The following is a 19,133-nucleotide window of genomic DNA, read 5'->3' on the forward strand; positions in this document are numbered from 1 at the left end:
AGAAAGAAGCCTATGCGCGGAAGGTTAGAAGCCATCTGTAGTGGTAGAGATTAGAAAGAAGCCTATGCGCGAGAGGTTAGAAGCCATTTGTAGTGTTAGAGATTAGAAAGAAGCCTATGCGCGGGAGGTTAGAAGCCATTTTTAGTGTTAGAGATTAGAAAGAAGCCTATGCGCGGGAGGTTAGAAGCCATTTGTAGTGTTAGAGATTAGAAAGAAGCCTATGCGCGGGAGGTTAGAAGCCATTTGTAGTGTTAGAGATTAGAAAGAAGCCTATGCGCGGGAGGTTAGAAGCCATCTGTAGTGTTAGAGATTAGAAAGAAGCCTATGCGCGGGAGGTTAGAAGCCATTTGTAGTGTTAGAGATTAGAAAGAAGCCTATGCGCGGGAGGTTAGAAGCCATCTGTAGTGTTAGAGATTAGAAAGAAGCCTATGCGCGGGAGGTTAGAAGCCATCTGTAGTGTTAGAGATTAGAAAGAAGCCTATGCGCGGGAGGTTAGAAGCCATCTGTAGTGTTAGAGATTAGAAAGAAGCCTATGCGCGGGAGGTTAGAAGCCATCTGTAGTGTTAGAGATTAGAAAGAAGCCTATGCGCGGGAGGTTAGAAGCCATCTGTAGTGTTAGAGATTAGAAAGAAGCCTATGCGCGGGAGGTTAGAAGCCATTTGTAGTGTTAGAGATTAGAAAGAAGCCTATGCGCGGGAGGTTAGAAGCCATTTGTAGTGTTAGAGATTAGAAAGAAGCCTATGCGCGGGAGGTTAGAAGCCATTTGTAGTGTTAGAGATTAGAAAGAAGCCTATGCGCGGGAGGTTAGAAGCCATCTGTAGTGGTAGAGATTAGAAAGAAGCCTATGCGCGGGAGGTTAGAAGCCATTTGTAGTGTTAGAGATTAGAAAGAAGCCTATGCGCGGGAGGTTAGAAGCCATTTGTAGTGTTAGGGATTAGAAAGAAGCCTATGCGCGGGAGGTTAGAAGCCATCTGTAGTGGTAGAGATTAGAAAGAAGCCTATGCGCGGGAGGTTAGAAGCCATTTGTAGTGTTAGAGATTAGAAAGAAGCCTATGCGCGGGAGGTTAGAAGCCATTTGTAGTGTTAGGGATTAGAAAGAAGCCTATGCGCGGGAGGTTAGAAGCCATTTGTGTGTTGGCGTATAGTTTGTGTTTTCTTGTCACTTCATGCCACTGGGGGGCAGCAATAAGGTGATGGTCACAGGTTTGGTTATCTTAGGCCGCATTCCAAAGTTTAGACGTTGCTGACGCCTGGACAGGTATTTTAAATATCAGCTAACCACACATGTTATTGCAATCTGTCAGTCCATGATACTGTCGATGGCAAGCAACCATTGACTGATGCATGCAACGTCTGAGCAGGGGAACGCAACCGTTGTCAGATTATTGCCCCCACCCCAGAATAAAACATCTCACTAGCCAATTTTTCTGTTTGGGGCGGGGCCACTCTAGTCTGCTTATTGCCCCCTTCTTCCCTATTGTTAGCTAGTGATAGCAAATATGATCTATTATATTGACAAGATGTTCAATTAACCCCTCTGATGAAATATGTCCTCAAAGATGGAAGGCAGGCGGGAGGAGACAAGATCAGGTGGGACCATTCTAGCCAATTTATCGGGGTACATTTGTAACAACTTAAACATTACTCTGTTTGGTCAACTAAGCCTCACGTAATTTGACCCTTTCTCATAGATCTCCCTGCAAAAAGGTCTGCTTATCTCGCAGGGACAGATTTTGGGCAGAGGTAATCCTCCGCCTTGTCCTCCTTGGTATTAGCGATGCACATGCTAGGCATATTTTAAACATTGCCATCTACTGGCAGCATTTACCTGCCAGAATCAGAAGCTCGAAAACCCCAATAGATTTTTTCCCAAAGTATTTATTTTATAAAACTTAAAATAAAAACCATCATAAATTGTTATTTTGCAGAAGAAGATACTAGTTTCAGTATAGTTTTAGTTTTTCAAAAGTTTATTTTAGTTTTTCTTTTAGTTTTAGTTGAATATAATAACTTTGGTTTGTAGCAGAGTCATATGGGAGGAGGGTTTGTATGGAGGTTGGGTAAAGTAGATTTAAGGTTTGCCGGTTAAGGGGGTTGGATTGGCCTTTTAGGATGGTCGCGGGAACAGGTGTGGGACATCTGGAGGGAGGGGTTGGGATTCTTCAGGACTCTTCTCTACACACATCCCTTTAAGCCGAGGGTCTGGGTGTTAACAAGGTTCAAGGTCTCAGGCAAGGTTACTAATCACATGGTGTGAAGTTGGCCAAACCACCTCCACTTCTTTTGCCCACTAGGCACAGCCTTATTAACTTCTGTATGTGTGTGTATTAGAGCCAGGCGGAGGTGGTACGGGTGCAACAGCAGAAGGAGGAGGAGCTGTGTGACCAGATCCGTGACCTCAGCGTGCCCTTTCACCTGGCCTCTGATTCGCTGACGGACCTGAAGAAGCAGCTCCGCCTCCTGGAGACCCAGACCAATGAGAGAGGAGAGAAGCTCTAAGCTCACTGCCAAGATACAACAGCTGTAGCAGGTATGCATGCATGCACACACACACACACGCACAAACTTATAGCACACTCTCACACAGTCAAACTAATTTGCAAGATGTCTGACCTCAACTGTCTGCTCTCTCTCTCCCTCTTTCTCCACCTCTAGGTGCACCTGCATTTTGAGATGGAGATGGAGAGAAGGAAACAGATCCATCAAAGAGCTGGAGGATAAAGAGGGGTTAGAAGATGTACACAAGTCCTCTGAGAGACGGGTAGGTCCCAGCTACTGACCACAGACTGGGACCACTGCGTCGGGTCAAAACAGTTACTGAGTGTCAGCTGTTTGAGAAGGTTTGAATCCTGAGCAACCTGCCAACACGTGGTTTGAATTACAATAGACCAACATAGCTGCTGTAGTAGGTCAAAGCCGTGTGCTGGAAAACCTTGGTAGAGCATGGGCGAAGTAGGCTTGTACAGTTTCTTTCTTTTCCTGCTTCCGATCAATGCCCTCCTCCTCCCTTAAAACATAGTTTTTGTGTTTAATATATAAAGTGCACAGTTCCTTTTTGTTTGACTGTTGAACATGGTTAGACTATGTCCTCTAAAACACCTGGTTCCTTTGCTCATTTGTGGTAGTTGTAATCTGGTTCTTTCCATTGCCTTGTAGCTGCGTCAGCTGGAGATGCAGTTGGAACAGGAGTCCACGAGAAACACGACCAGGAGGGACTGATAACTACACTCTGTGACCAGGTACACACACCATATATATAGATATGCAGGCACACACACAGTAATAGTTCTCAGTATAGACAGGGGCCTCATCAAACACCACGGGGTACACAGCACCGCATGCTGTGTTAACAGACCTGCTATCACTGATAAAGTAACTGCGCACTCCTGAATTTACATATTGATAGACTGTTGGTCAGACTGCTGATACATATACACCCTTATACGCAAACTCACTGCTGCACAAACTCAATCTCATTGGCGCTGTTGAATCATGCTGGTCTTTCTATTAATGTGCCTCTGGGTCGTGTGTGTGTGTGTGTGTGTGTTAGTGTGTGTCTGTGTGCTTTCCAGTCCAGGCGTTGGGGAAGTATAGATTTTTCTAGTGTAACGCTCTCTAGGTGATGAATTCAGCATGTCACTTCTACCAACAGGCAATACAAAGACACCCAATATAGCAGGCAGCCCCGAGCCGCCTCAACACCACCTCACTCTGTCACTACAGGAAGATGTAGAGTCTGTTTACGCCTCCCCGTGTACAATGCATCAGCCCCGCTAACTCCCTCACAGCAACAAATTGAATTACAAACGTCACCAACCGACGTTAACTCATTGCCCCAGAGTTCCTCCACTCCTTGATATTGACGAGAGAGAGAGAGCGAGAGAGGGTGTGAGGGAGTATGAGAGAGGGGAGAATTAGAGGGAGCATACTTATGTTCACACAAGACAGGAGAATTTCACCAGATAGGAAAGACTGATTCTAGAACCCCAGCACATAGACTATTGCAGCGAAGATACTGGAGGCTGAGACAGGGGATATAGTGAAAAAAGCCTGGCACGACGTGACACACCCCTCCTAGGGACGACATGGGAGAGCACTAGTAAGATTAATTGTCAGATCAAAGAGCAGATCTCTTTGTTTCTTGGGACCTAGAACTAGCGTCTCTGTTTTGTCCGAGTTTAAAAGTAAAACATTTGCCGCCATCCACATGTCTGAAACACAGGCTTCCAGTGTAGGCAATTGTGGGGCTTCACCATGTTTCTTCCAAATGTACAGCTGTGTGTCATCCGCATAGCAGTGAAAGTTGACATTGTGTTTCCGAAGGACATCACCAAGAGGTAGAATATATAGTGAAATCAATAGTGGTTATTGAGGAACACCGAAACATACAATTGACTTCTCAGAGGACAAACCATCCACAGAGACGAATAGATATCGTTCCCAAAAGATAAGATCTAAACCAGGCCAGAACTAGTCCGTGTAGACCAATTAGGGTTTCCAATCTCTCCAAAATAATGTGGTGATCGATGGTGTCAAAAGTGGCGCTAAGGTCTAGGAGCACGAGGACAGATGCAGATGCTTGGTCTAATGCCATGTAAAGGTGGTAAATTACCTTTTAGAGTGCGGTCTCAGTGCTATGATGGATCTAAAACCAGACTGTAGCGTTTCATATACATTGTCTTCAGGAAGGCAGCTTTTTCAAAAAATGCTAAGAGGAATGGGAGATACGATATAGGCCGATTAGTTGTAAAAAATGTCCATGTCAAGGTTTGGCTTTTTCAGGAGAGGCTTTATTGCTGACACTCTTAGTGAGTTTGGTTCACATCCGGAGGATAGGAAGCCATTTATTTTGTTCAACATAGGAGGGCCAAGCACAGGAAGTAGCGCTTTCAGTAGTTCAGTTGGAATAGGGTCCAGTAGACAGCTTGAAGGTTTAGAGGCTATCACTAATTTTGTGAATGTGTAAAGAGATCCTAAGTGATCCTAAGTCCTGACAGTTCTGTGCAGACTCAGGACAACTGAATTTTGGAGAAATACATGGAGTCTGTAATTTGCATTCTAATGATCATTATATTTTTGTTGAAGAAAGTTCACAAATTCATCACTGCTGAAGTGAAGGCCATCCTCTTTTGAGGAGTGTTGCTTTTCAGTTAGATTTGCGACAGTATCAAAAATAAATGTTGGATTGTTTTTATTCTCAATTAGGATTGAAAAGTAGGCTGATCGAGCAGCAGTGAGCGCTCTTCGATACTGCACGGTACTGTCATTCCAAGCTAGTTGGAAAACTTCCAGTTTGGTGGAGCACCATTTCCATTCCAATTTTGTAGAAGCTTGCTTCAGGGCTCTGATATTTTATGTTTACCAGAGAGCTCATTTCTTGTGAGAAATGTTTTTTTGTTTTTAGAGGTGTGACTGCATCTAGGATATTACGCAAGGTTACATTAGATCCTTGTTTAGGTGGTTAACTGATGTTTGTTCTCCGGCATCCTTGGGTAGGTGGAGGGAGTCTGGAAGGGAATCTAGGAATCTTCGGGTTGTCCAATAATTTATAGCACGGATTTTGATAATCCTTGGTTGCGGTCTGAGCAGATTATTTGCTAACGTAATAAGATGTTGGTCCGATAGTCCAGGATTATGAGGAAAAACATTGAGATCCACAATATTTATTCCACGGGACAAAAACAGATCCAGGGTATGACTGTGGCAGTGCGTAGGTCCGAAGACATGTTGGACCAAACCCACTAAGTCAATGATGGCTCCGAACGCCTTTTGGAGTGGGTTTGTGGACCTTTCCTTGTGAATATTGAAGTCACCAAAAGTGTTAGCATTATCTGCCATCACTACAAGGTCAGATGAGATTCAATGAGGAATGCTGTGTACGGCCCAGGAGGCCTGTAAACAGTAGCTATAAAAAGTGATTGAGCAGGCTGCATAGATTTCATGACTAGAAGCTCAAAAGATGAAAACGCAGTCATTTTTGTAATTTTTTATTTTATTTGCCTTTGTAAATGTTAGCAACACCTCCACATTTGCAGTATGTGTGGGGGATATGGTCACTAGTGTAACCAGGAGGAGAGGCCTCATTTAACACAGTAAATTCAACAGGCTTGAGCCATGTTTCAGTCAAGCCAATCACATCAAGGTTATGATTAGTGATTAGTTCATTGACTATGACTGCCATGGACGTGAGGGATCTAACATTAAGTAGCCCTTATTTTGAGATATCACAATCTCTTTTAATAATGGCAGGAATTAGAGGATGTCTTTATTACAGTGAGATTGCTAAGGCGAACACCGCCAATGTTTAGTTTTGCCCGAACAAGATCGAGGCACAGACCCGGTCTTAATCGGGGCAGCTGAGCTGACTACACCGACTGTCCTAGTGGCAGACTCCACTAAGCTGGCAGGCTGACTAACAGCCTGCTGCCTTGCCTGCTCCCTGTCTCATCCTTCTGCCAGGTGGGCCACAGGGACTTTGACGTGGAGAAGAGACTGTGGAGAGATCTGAAGAGAACCCATGCTCTGCTGGTGGACGCTCAGCTACTACCGTCTACCATAGACAACCCTGGACACAACCAGGCCCCCAGCAGCAAGGAACACATAGAGCGCCTGCACTGCCAGGTACACACAGACACACTATGATGTTATGAAGGGGGATTCGAGGTGTGTTTAGATTCACAATAATAAAATAGAAGCTTCCCGAGAGGAGTGGCACAGCGGTCTAAGGCACCGCAGTGCTTGAGGCATCACCACAGATCCGGGTTCGATCCCGGGCTGTGTCACAGCTGGCCGTGACTGTGGGACCCATGAGGCGACGCACAATTAGCCCAGCGTCGTCCAGGTTAGGGGAGGGTTTGGCCGGCCGGGATGTCCTTGTCCCATCGCGCTCTAGCGACTCCTGTGGCAGGCATGTCGCAGTGCGCGCTGATACAGTCGGCGGTTGTACGTTGTTTCCTCCGACATGTTTGTGTGGATGGCTTCCGGGTTAAGCGAACAGTGTGGCTTGACAGGGTCGTGTTTGAGGACGCATGGCTCTCGTACCTTCGCCTCTCCCGAGTCCGTACGGGAGTTGCAGCAATGGGACAAGACAGTAACTACCAATTTGGATATCATGAAAAATGAGGAGAAAAAAGGGGGGGTAAAATTTAAACATACCTTCCACTCCCTCTCTCTGTCAGTTGGGGAAGAGTGAAGCGAGGAGAGCTGGAGTATTTTCAGAAGACTCTGTCCATGGAACTGGAGAATGCTCAGAACTAGAGAACATCTGCAAACACAAGCATCTGGTGAGAGAGATAGAGGCCTTGTACTAGACTCTTACTGGTACTAGAACATTATAATTATCAGTCGTGTCCGGGAACTGTGAACATCAAAATGTTTGCAATCCTTCTGAAACCAACAGTAACAGGATCCTGTATATGTGTGAGGACAACAATCTTTTGGAGAGAGCAGTTTTAAAGTGTGTGTGTCTACGTGTAGGTGGATGAGCAGGTAGTCCAGCTCCAACATGAGAAGTCAGATCTGTTGAAGAGACTAGAGGAGAACCAGGAGGACCTTGATGAACTGCTGAAGAAACACAAAGCCCTCATCGCTCAGGTGGGTTCCCTCTCTGCCTCATAGTGGCTCAAAACCATGTATAAAGACTTCGACATGTACTAAAAATGAAAGATGACCAAAAACCTGATCTTTCTCTCTCTCAGTCCTCCGGTGGTATCTCTCAGGTCAGAGAGTTGCAGGCTGAACTGGAGGAGGTCAATAAACAGAGACACACAGTACAGGAAGAGGTAAGGACTGAGAGCTGAGTAATGTGGGGAGATGGTGACCTTCACATGCTGTTATTGTGGATAGGAGACTGGCTGAAAAACCCACTCTGCCATTCCTCTTGTCCTTCAGCCTCTCCTCTTCCTCTCTGTTCCTCGCCTCCTCCTCAGCTTGCAACGAGTGTGACCAGGGTGCAGCTCCTGGAGTCGTCCACGGTGGGCCATAGTGTCGTCAGTAAGCAGGAGGCCAAGGTGTGTGACCTGCAGTTCCAGAGAGGACAGGTCAAGAGGTTTGAGGTGAGACGATGACACAAAATGGACAGTAAACCCTAGATAGCATGTCTTTACTCACACACTTCTTCTTCCCTTGTCTCTCACTCTCTGTCACTATAATATCTCTTTCTCTCAATTCAATTTCATGGTGCAATATTGGCATGGCGTACATATTTCCAAAGCAGAAATTCTGGAAAGAATGAAAACAATAATCTCTCAGAAAAATCTCTCTGTAGGTGCTGCATCTGAGGGAGAGTGTTGTGTGCCTTGGAGAGGAGCTGGAACAGAGTGCTGAGACGGGGGCCAGGGAGAGAGAGAACAGGCAACGCCTCCACGAGATGGAAGACCTGGCTCAGAGAGAACAGGACAGTAGCCGCAGACGCATAGAGCTGGTAACACACAAACACTATACACTGATTGTACAAAACATTAAGAACACCTTCCTAATATTGAGTTGCACCCCCGCCTTTTGCCCTCAGAACAGCCTCAATTAATCTGGGCATGGACTCTACAAGGTGTGGAAAGCGTTCCACAGGGATGCTAGCCCATGTTGACTCCAATGCTTCCCACAGTTGTGTCGAGTTGGCTGGATGTCCTTTGAGTGGTGGATCATTCTTGATACACACGGGAAACTGTTAAGCTTGAAAAACCCAGCAGCGTTGCAGTTCTTGACACAAACCGGTGCACCTACTACAATAGCCCGTTCAAAGGCACTTAAATATTTTGTCTTGCCCATTCACCCTTTGAATGGCACACATACACAATCCATGTCTCAAGGCTTAAAAAATCATTCTTAAAAAATTCCAGAAAATGATGTCATGGCTTTAGAAGCTTCTAATAGGCTAATTGACATCATTTGAGTCAATTGGAAGTGTACCTGTGGATGTATTTCAAGGCCTACCTTCAAACTCAGTGCCTCTTTGCTTGACATCATGGGAAAATCAAAAGAAATCATCCAAGACCTCAAAGAAAATTGTAGACCTCCACAAGTCTGGTTCTTCCTTGGGAGCAATTTCCAAACATCTGAAGGTACCACGTTCATCTGTACAAACAATAGTACGCAAGTATAAACACCATGGGATCACGCAGCCGTCATACCACTCAGGAAGGCGACGTGTTCTGTCTCCTAGAGATGAACATACTTTGGTGCGAAAAGTGCAAATCAATACCAGAACAACAGCAAAGGACCTTGTGAAGATGCTGGAGGAAACAAGTACAAGAGTATCTATATCCACAGTAAAACGAGTCCAATATCGACATGAAAGTCCGCTCAGCAAGGAAGAAGCCACTGCTCTGAAACTGCCATAAAAAAGCCAGACTACAGTTTGCAACTGCACATGGGGACAAAGATCGTACTTTTGGAGAAATGTCCTCTGGTCTGATGAAACAAAGATGGAACTGTTTGGCCTTAATGACCATCGTTATGTTTGGAGGAAAAAGCGGGAGGCTTGCAATCCAAAGAACACCATCCCACCCGTGAAGCACAGGGGTGGCAGCATCATGTTGTGGAGGTGCTTTGCTGCAGGAGAGATTGGTGCACTTCACAAAATAGATGTCATCTTGAGGAAGGGAAATTATGTAAATATATTGAAGCAACATCTCAAGACATCAGTCAGAAAGTTAAAGCTTGTTTGCAAATGGGTCTTCCAAATGGACAATGACCCCAAGCATACTTCCAAAGTTGTGGCAAAATGGCTTAAGGACAACAAAGTCAAGATATTGGAGTGGCCATCACAAAGCCCTGACCTCAACCCTATAGAAAATTTGTGGGCAGAACTGAAAAAGCTTGTGCGAGCAAGGTGGCCTACAAACCTGACTCAGTTACACCAGCTCTATCAGGAGGAATGGGCCAAAATTCACCCAACTTATTGTGGGAAGCTTGTGGAAGGCTACCCGAAACGTTTGACCCAAGTAAAAAAAATTAAAGGCAATGCTACCAAATACTAATTGAGTGTATGTAAACTTCTGACCCACTGGGAATGTGAAAGAAATAAAAGCTGAAATCACTCTCTACTATTATTCTGACATTTCACATTCTTAAAATAAAGCAGTGATCCTAACTGACCTAAGACAGGGAATTTTTACTAGGACTAAATGTCAGGAATTGTGAAAAACTGAGTTTAAATGAATTTATGTAAGGTGTATGTAAACTTCCGACTTCACCTGTACATACTACACACACCACAAAGAGAGAACAGGATAGTAGCAGCAAACATATGGCGCGCACAAGAGCAGGGTGTTAGTTGTAGTGATTGTGTCGTCTGTGTGTGTGTGTGGGCTGTATGTATGTGTGTGTATATGTGCCTGTTATGTATTCTGAGAGCGTCCGTAACACTGATGCCTTTTCACGACCTAATGACCAACCACAGACACACAAAGCTCTCAGAGCGAGATACAAACACACTCACACGCACTCTCTGTCTCCCCAGCGTTCTCTCTCTAGCTGTGCCACTGTCTGGCTGTGATTAATCCTCATTGCCTTCTCAAGGTTAAGGATACACACACACCCCATCCCACTTCTCGTGTCTCTATGACAACCACTAAACCCCCCACCCTGACACACACACACATAAAAGGTGTGTGTCATATGTGCGCTTCATGTCATGTGCGCTAGTGTGTGTGTGTGTCGTAAATTTGAATGAATGAGCTAGTGTGTGTGAGGGAGAGCGAGATGACAGGATGAGAGCAGGGAAAGGGGAAGATGAATAAATACATTTTACAAGAATGCTCCTCGAGAACCCTGACCAACAGACACATACACACTACAGGAAGGACCCGCGGATGTGTGTGTGTGTACGTCAGAGTATATGACTGATGATGCGATAACGACTGGGCGTTGTTATAAGACTCATCCATTCTGGCCTGTATTGAGTAGCATGGATAAACTTAGTTGGCCAGTGACACGGGCGCATTCACACACATCCTTAGCGTTCCTTGTGGGTGGTCTGTCACCTCACCAATGGACACATCTCTCTCTCTCTCTCTCTCTCTCTCTCTCTGTGTTCTCAGGAGATGCCAGTGACGGAGCTGAGTACAGTCCGACAGACATTACGACATCCATCCGCCGTATCGTTGATCCGCAGGCCTCCCTGGAGGAAGTGGAGTCTAGTGAGGAGAGTGACTTGTATCTTACTGTGTTGGATGGTGTGAGAGTGGTATCGGGGGAAGGGTTAAAGCAATGGTGTGTGTGGGAAGAATGACTCTGTTAGGAGTCAAGGACGGGTACAGGTGTGTTCACAAGGAAGTGACGTTACCACTGACCTTTGACCCCTCTCCCCAAGTGTTGCGACGGCTGTGGAATCCTTGACCAGAAAGAGAGACCTGTAAGAACCCTGGGTCCCTGTGTGTGTTTTTAGACCAGTCTGTTCTGACTTGATCCCAGGACTGTTGATGATGTGGACAGACCGAGCATGTTGCAATGCTGGTTGTGAGTGGCTAGATGTCTGAGCTGTAGTCTGACTGTTACTGTCTACGGCGGCACCTGGCACCATCTCCCTGTTGGTTTTGTCTTGTGGTCTGTGGGTGGACCGGTTCGAGGACCACAGGGCTGGAGCAAAGAAACGTTTAAGAAGTCACAATGAGCTCGTCTCTGTTCTAAGGTGTGTGTATGAGAGTTCACCTGCTTTGATATTCTTGTCTTCCATGATGCATGGGAGTTACAATACAGAAGCCAGTTCTGCTCTCTCCCTCCTGTCCCTTTCTCTATCATTTTACCGTTCCCCCTCTCAATCCTGCCGGCTCTGTCGCTTCTCTGTCCAACTTCTGTTCTTTGACCTATTTTAATTCTCGCTCCCACCTGTTCCTCTTCTTTCCTCTCTCTGGTGTCAGACAGGTGACATACTGGTACTGTGTGTGAATGTCTGCCACCTCTGGTCTCACAGCAGGAGAGAGGATACAGAGACAGGAAATGTCCTGTGGCTGTCCCGGACTTAGAAGTCTTGCATCACTGGCTGTGCAGTGTCGCGTGTCTTCTCTCTCTTGGTAGTGTGTGATCTCTGCCTGCCAGTAACACTGTGTGTGTGTGTGTTTCTCTCTTCCTCAGCAACAGTGTGTCTAGTGTTGGTTCTCAATCTCTGGACACGGAGGATGTTGGCGAGGTTATCTGTTATTGCCTAGGCATTCCCCAGGGGGGGGGGGCTCTCCCTGTGGCAGCAGTACAATCAGCAACCAGTTGGTCACAGACACCATGAGCACTTACAGCTTCCGGTGAGTCGTCAGTTCAGTTTGATTCACATGTAAGGTAGTCAATACAAGGTTTTATGTGTTCCTCTCTCCCTTGCCTGCATGTTTGTGTGGGTTGCAGGATAAACTGAAGCCACTCAGAGATGCCTATGCAAGGAGTCACACTCAAGCCAAAGAAGATATACAGGGCATTTGGAAAGTATTCAGACCCCTTGACTTGTTCCATATTTTGTTAAGTTACAGCCTTATTCTGAAGTGGATTCAATTAATTGTTTTCCTCATCAAATCGACACAATGCAGAAAGGTTTTTAAACATTTGTTCAAATTTATAAAAGTTAAACAACTTTGCTATGAGACTTGAAATTGAGCTCAGGTGCATCCCGTTTCCACAACTTGATTGGAATGCACACAGTTGGCAGTGGATGTCAGAGCAAAAAAAACAAGCCATGAGGTCGAAGGAATTGTCCGTAGAGCTCCGAGACAGGATTGTGTCGAGGCACAGATCTGGGGAAGGGTACTTCATTTCTGCAGCTTTGGAGGTTCCCAAGACCAAAGTGGCCGCCGTCATTCTTAAAATGGAACAATATTGGAACCAACAAGACTCTTCCTAGAGCTGGCCACCCAGCGAAAATGGGCCTTGGTCAGGGAGGTGACCAAGAACCCAATGGTCACTCTGACAAAGCTTCAGAGTTCCTCTGTGGAGATGGGAGAGCCATCCAGTTATAGGCACATGACAGCCCGCTTGGAGCTTGCCAAAAGGACTCTAACCATGAGAAAGGATCCTCTCATCTGATGGAACACCAAGCATCACAACTGGAGGAAACCTGTCACCATCCCTACGGTGAAGCATGGTGGTGGCAGCATCATGCTATGGATGTTTTTTAGCGGCGGGGACTAGTCAGGATCGAGGGAAAGCACAGAGAGAACCTTGATGAAAAACTGCCCCAGGATCTCGTGACTGGGGGTAAGGTTCACCTTCCAACAGCACACAGCCAAGACAACACAGCTCCTCCAACTCTTTCCTCCCCAAGGACGACTGAAGAATCAAACCAATGAGACGCAGGTGCCTTGATTGGCCCAGCCAGAGCCAACCTAATATCTCTGGAGAGACCTGTGCAGCGACACTCCCCATCCATTCTGACAGAGAAGAAACTCCCCAAATGCAGGTGTGCCTAGCTTGTAGCGTCACACCCCAGAAGACTCGGGGCTGTAATCACTGCCAAAGTACTGAGTAAGCAGTTTGAAAACTTAGATTTTTTTGCTTTGTCATTATGGGGTGGGAGGGGAAACAATTTGATCAATGTGGATAATGTCAAGAGTTAAGCCAAAGATGGATTGTGTGGTTAATTGAAATGAGCCCACTGAATTTTAGATGAGAAACTGTTCCACCGACACCAGTTTATTTACTATTTTCTACAATGTAGAATAGACATCAACGCTTTGTATGCTTCAACAGTCTTGAAGGTGTTCCCACACATGCTGAGCACTCCACGGTCCAAGCCATCTCAAATTGGGTGGCGGTCACCCGACCCCAATCCAGAACCACACAACATTAACACCTTTACATGAGACTGAAGGGGAGTAGACAGGTTAAAGGATTTAAGCTGTGCCATTGAGGGTGAACGGGAAAGACACGATTTAAGGGTATTTGAACAGGGTACGGTAGTAGTTGCCAGGCACACCGGTTTGTCAAGAACTGGCGTGAGCCAACAGAAGTGTAGAGATTAATTTGGGACAGGGTGTTCTGCCACATTCAAAACTGAGCTCTCCAATGTCAAGATAACCGGGGGGGGGGGGAATTAAGTCTAGAACAAACTTTCCCACCTGAAGAGCAACATGATTTGACTTTAGAAGAACATGGTTGTTAGATTACGGATGATAAACCAATTACATAGTGGTAGTAATCAACATGTACGAAACACGACCATTTCTTCCAAACGATTTACTTACAAAGCACCGACAACAAGTACAGGACAAACAGACTTAGTTTAATACAGGTAGAGAGACACCTAAATTGATTGACAGAACCTTTGACCAAACAGGACATTTGGATGAGCAGCAGCACCTGAAACAGACCAAAGAAATGGTTTAACAAAATTCCCATCATACAGTTGAGCTGCTCGAGAACACAGCCAGTGACATCTTGTGGCAAGTGACATTTTGCTTCTTTAAAAGTCCAATCTTTACAGTCCCAAAATGTTAGGTGGTTTAGTGGACTAATGAAAAACAAATGTACTGAACAGTGCAATTGTTAATGAGTTACTTCATATAGGGAAATCAATTTAAATAAATGTACCCTAATTTATGGATTTCACATGACTGGGCATAGGCCCAGCCAATTAGTATATGTCCCCGCACAAAAGGCCTTATTACAGACAGTTTCATCAGCTGTCTGGTCTCAGACAATCCTGCAGGTGAAGAAGCTGGATGTGGAGGTCCTAGGCTGGCGTGGTTAAACATGGTCTACAGTGGAGGCCATTTTGGTATACTGAAATTCTCCAAAATGGGATTAGTGACTTCAGGTAGAGAAATTAAATTCTGGCAACATCTCTGGTGACATTCTTGTAGTCAGCATACCAATTGCACATTCCCTCAACTTGAGGCATCTGTGGCATTGTGTTATGTGACAGAGCTGCACATTTTAGTTACCTTGTCATTGTCCCCAACACAAGGTGCACCTGTGTAATGATCATGCTGTTCAATCAGCCTCTTGATGTATCACACCTGTCAGGTGGATGGATTATCTTGGCAAAGGATAAACGCTCACTAAAAGGGCCGTAAAAAAAATAAGGGCAGCTTTGTACCTATGGAAAATATCTGGGATCTTTTATTTCCGCTCACAACCTGAGACCAACACTTTGTTGCATTTATATGTTGTCCAGTATAGTGGAGTGGATTTTATATATGCCATTTAGCAGACACTTTAGCCAAAGTGACAGTCACACGTGCAAACATTTGAATCCAGTCCATGGTACTTGAAACACCAGCTCTACAAACAGATAGAGGCCCACTCAGAGATTACCATTACACCCTGAGGCAGTCACCAGGTAGCCACTTACCTGCCATTACTTTCCCCTGCCTTTTCCTCTCCCCTTTCCCTGAAAAGCATAGGAACCACAATTTTATAACCAGGCCAGTTGTGATTCTAACAGGAAAGACTACGTGCACTATATAGGGAACAGGGTACCATTTGGGACAAAGCTGGAGTCTCAGATTGAACAGGAAGGTAAATATTAAAGGCAGAGTAAATATTAAAGTACCTTTTGGGGAGGGTTCTCATCATCTGACACAGGTCTGGAAGGAGAGAGCATCAATTATGGCTTTGGCAACCAGATACAACAATTACATTTCTGCAAAGCACTTCCAGGAAATGATTTCATAAATGCGTCAGAGAAGCATTGATTAACACGACTTACTCATCTGCCGCCTCTGGCTTCTTTTTCTGGAGACGGGGGAACAACATTAGCCTGATCCCAGATCAGTTTGTGCATAACAGCTCGTTGTCAAGCATAGTTTGAGTAAGAACACATGCTATAAGTACGTGTCTTGTTGTGTCAAGTGAAAATGGTAACCTAATCATTCCAACAAAAAAAAAAAAGTGAGCTAGAATTTGATATCAAACAGATACCTTGCCTGCAGCGTTTTCGCTCTTGGCTAGTGCTTTCTTCGGCTTCACAGGAGACTCCTCAATGTCTTCCTCCTCATCCTCCATCTCCTCATCACCACTCTCGATGCCTGAGAAGTCATCCTCCACTGGAAAGAAACAAGTTACACAGACGACAACTGCCAGTCTGAAAGCCCTGTAGTTGATGGATGTCCAAGCCGCCTCTAGAGTCACCCCCTTGGCTAAACCATTGGCTAAACCTACTCCGCAAGACCTTGACAAGCTGAACCCCGAAGTCATTAAGCCCTTCATTTTCACACCCATCAAACCCCTCAACTAGGGCATCCCTGGTCCCCCTACTCACGGGCAATGTGTTCCCCACAGATGTACACAGGGCCAGCACCACTTGTCAGCCTGAAGGTGACAGGAGGGTGGAGTTCAAGCCCAGAGAGATTGACCTGGAGATGTGAATACAGACGACAAGTGTTCTCATTCAAACTCATAGAGCCTAGCAGTAAGCTGGTGATTACTCCCATTATCAGATATAAATTCACCTTGTAGTCTAGGTCATTAAGTAGTTCAATTTCACAATAGAAATCTAGGTTGATCAATTTAAAATGAACTGCAATGCAATAGATTTAAGCCTACAAATGAAAAATTGGGACTACATCTTACCATGGGCATGCCGCTGGCATGCAGGGTCGCCACAGTTATACCTTTAGCGTCATCCGGTTCTCCAGTAATCAACTCCACAATGTTGAACTCTCCTTTGGCGCCTGCGCCCAGACACATCTGCCAGGGACAAGTCAGTCATTTGCAAATGTGCCACTGTATTGATTTTAAAGTACGTTCCAGGTTGCATTGATCGCAGTCGTGCTACCCGTAGTAACGTATCACGTGCATTTCAGACATGCTCAGCTGGGCTGCTACACACGACCTGAAACCTAAAGGCAGTTCATGTGTTTGTACAGCACTTGGATTGTAAGATGTAATGCTCCAAGATGAGTAATGACTTACGGTTCTCAGGGCGAGTTGATGTTGGTAGTTTGTGTCATCCGTTTTGAACGTTTCCTCCATCTTTGACTCACTGAGTTCACAACCTACAAAAACAATTTTTAAAAAGCCTAACCGATTCCGTCCAACAGCTACATTTAAATGGGCACACTAGAAACACAATTTCTAGCTAAATACCTACCCCATAACATCGACAGTGGTTTTTCCTGTTTGTGCATTTTTACAAACTTGGAAAACTTTACCTGCGAAAAACAAAAACACTCGTGAATCACGCACACGGAGACCTAACACATTAAATGTGCAGAAGTTTGTCAAAGCCTATATTTATTTAGCGGACCTAACGACGCCTCTGGTGGTTATCAGAAACGTCGTTTACCGTTGAGCAGAGTTCAGCCATCTAATCATTTCGCAATCAAAGCATCAATCATAACGTCGCATGAACATGCTTACCGAAGACGCTGCACGTCAGACTGGTCCTGGACAGATAGAGAACGACAGAAATGCATCTTCGGAAACTGTCGATTATAAAGATGACGAGAAGACAGGTGACGCTAATAAAGCATTAAGCGCCAAAGCTAATTGGCCCGTTAACCGGGGCGACGCACCCTAGAACAGAGGCACTGTTCGAATCCCAATCCACCTGTCTAGCCTCTACCGTGACTTCCAGAGAGCACATAAACTAAGGAACACTCTTGCTTGAAGGCACTCTCTCCATTATTTTGTGTGAAATTGCTCATCGGGTGCCCAGCGGAGCAGTCTCGGGCTAAGACTGCATGGAGTGAAGAGCATGTTCTCGAAAACGGCAATGGAAAGTAAAAAAACATATTTAAAAAAACAAGGCATCCGAGTGATAGCGTTGTGAAGTCTGAACGAGTATGATGAAGATGATGCCAGCAATGGAGGGAGGAAGAGTGAGGGGAGTACTGGATGGACTGCTGTTGATAAACTAGAGTTGAAGTTAGGAAGAAGACTTCTAGTGAGCCTGCTGATCAGCGCGATCCTTAATCTCGTGGACCTGTAAATAGCTTGAGGATGATGATGAGGAGAGTAACTCCGCCGAAAAAAGAAGGGGATAAGGAGAGTGAAGAAAACAGATGATTAGTTTGAATCCGATGAAGCTAGCAACGGTGAGGGAGACCGGTAATGTCGATGAAGATCAGTGTCAAGTGCAAACAGAATGAGCTGTACTCCAGACCGAGTGCTGGAGGTGATATGGAAGACAATGAAGATGAATTACCTGAGGTGGCAGGTGTGGTGTTGAGCTTGGAGCCCGAGCCTTGCACCAATGGTCATTCATCTGGTCCGGTAGGAGTGACCCTTCCTTTTGGCTGACCCATATCTGGTTTCAGGTTGAGGGGGGGAAAAGGGCGAAGGTAACCCGAAGTGGATTTCTTTGTGTTTCTTCCACCGAGAGGGAGCGGTGCCCCGCGCCATGTGAATGGGGACAAGACCTGTTACTTTCTTTGCTCTCAAGAACAGGGTGCCGTTGAAAGGAATGATTACTGGGGTAGCGGTAAGGGTGGAGGTGGATCAACTGAAGTTGAAGATTCCCAGTGTCTTTGACGGTCACCGTTTGGTGCGACGCAGACCTGGTGGCGAAACAGAAAATGCACTGTCTGTCCTGTTGAGTTTTGATGTTAAGTCGTTGCCCAACAAAGTCATGTTAGGATATATCAGTTATCCCATCAGAGCTTGAGTGCCGAATCCACTACGGTGTTTCAGGTGCCAAGTTTATAGTCATGTTGCAGCAGTGTGTAGGAGGGAGAATCCAATATGTGAGAAGTGTGCAGGAGGGCATGGGACAAGGAAATGTGTAGTATCAGTGAAACAAGTGGTATGTGTTAACTGTGGGGGTGCCCATGTTGCTGGGGATCAGAAGTGTCCGGTGTGAGAGAAGCAGGAGGAGGTTGCCAGGGTCAGAGTTGTACAGAAGGTGTAGCGTGCTAAGGCGGTGAAGAAGGTAGAGGAAATGGGTCACGGGTGAGGGATCCTAAGAGGCTCCCGGTAAGTAGTAGACTTTTGCCAGCACGCAGTCAATATTGGCTGATCCCTGGCCGTGACCCCACTCTCCGAGGGTGTCTCACACACTTGTACGTGTGAAACAGGACAAATATAAGCACCCGCTATTTGACCTCTGATGGGCCTACAAATGAAATGGGGGGGGGTTAATAAGTTAGTTGGCAGGGTCATTTTTTTCTTCTCTTTATCCATTTTTGAATCACAAAGCATAATGGATTTATACTCCAGTCCAGTTGATGACGGTAATGCAACGTTAATATTGGATGCCAACTGCCGTTAAACAC

At 45.6% G+C, this 19,133-nt stretch overlaps 1 protein-coding gene and 1 pseudogene across 1 annotated transcript; one reads left to right on the forward strand and one right to left on the reverse strand.

Moving 5' to 3' along the window:
* The window catches only part of LOC139387801 (unconventional myosin-XVIIIb-like), a 43,928-nt pseudogene extending 31,688 nt beyond the window's left edge, over positions 1–12,240 (forward strand).
* A 1,971-nt stretch (positions 12,241–14,211) lies between these two features.
* Positions 14,212–17,351, reverse strand: LOC139388501 (nucleoplasmin-like). The gene is made up of 10 exons (XM_071135198.1): positions 17,281–17,351; positions 17,012–17,072; positions 16,834–16,916; positions 16,492–16,608; positions 16,181–16,274; positions 15,841–15,965; positions 15,629–15,654; positions 15,473–15,506; positions 15,272–15,310; positions 14,212–14,277 (listed from the first exon to the last, which is right to left on the reverse strand). The coding sequence occupies exons 2-9, from the start codon at positions 17,046–17,048 to the stop codon at positions 15,278–15,280; spliced, it is 549 nt and encodes a 182-aa protein (XP_070991299.1). The 5' UTR covers positions 17,049–17,072; positions 17,281–17,351; the 3' UTR covers positions 14,212–14,277; positions 15,272–15,277.
* Positions 17,352–19,133: the final 1,782 nt, after the last annotated feature.

This window comes from Oncorhynchus clarkii, chromosome 29, assembly GCF_045791955.1.
Source record: "Oncorhynchus clarkii lewisi isolate Uvic-CL-2024 chromosome 29, UVic_Ocla_1.0, whole genome shotgun sequence".
Classification (NCBI taxonomy): domain Eukaryota; kingdom Metazoa; phylum Chordata; class Actinopteri; order Salmoniformes; family Salmonidae; genus Oncorhynchus; species Oncorhynchus clarkii.

Coding starts and splice junctions, on each gene's coding strand:
- LOC139388501 (XM_071135198.1), bottom strand. CDS start 17,048: ATGCACAAACAGGAAAAACCACTGTCGATGTTATGGG. Junction 16,609..16,833: donor ATCAACTCGCCCTGAGAACC/GTAAGTCATTAC, acceptor TGTCCCTGGCAG/ATGTGTCTGGGCGCAGGCGC. Junction 15,507..15,628: donor AAGCCAGAGGCGGCAGATGA/GTAAGTCGTGTT, acceptor CTCTCCTTCCAG/ACCTGTGTCAGATGATGAGA.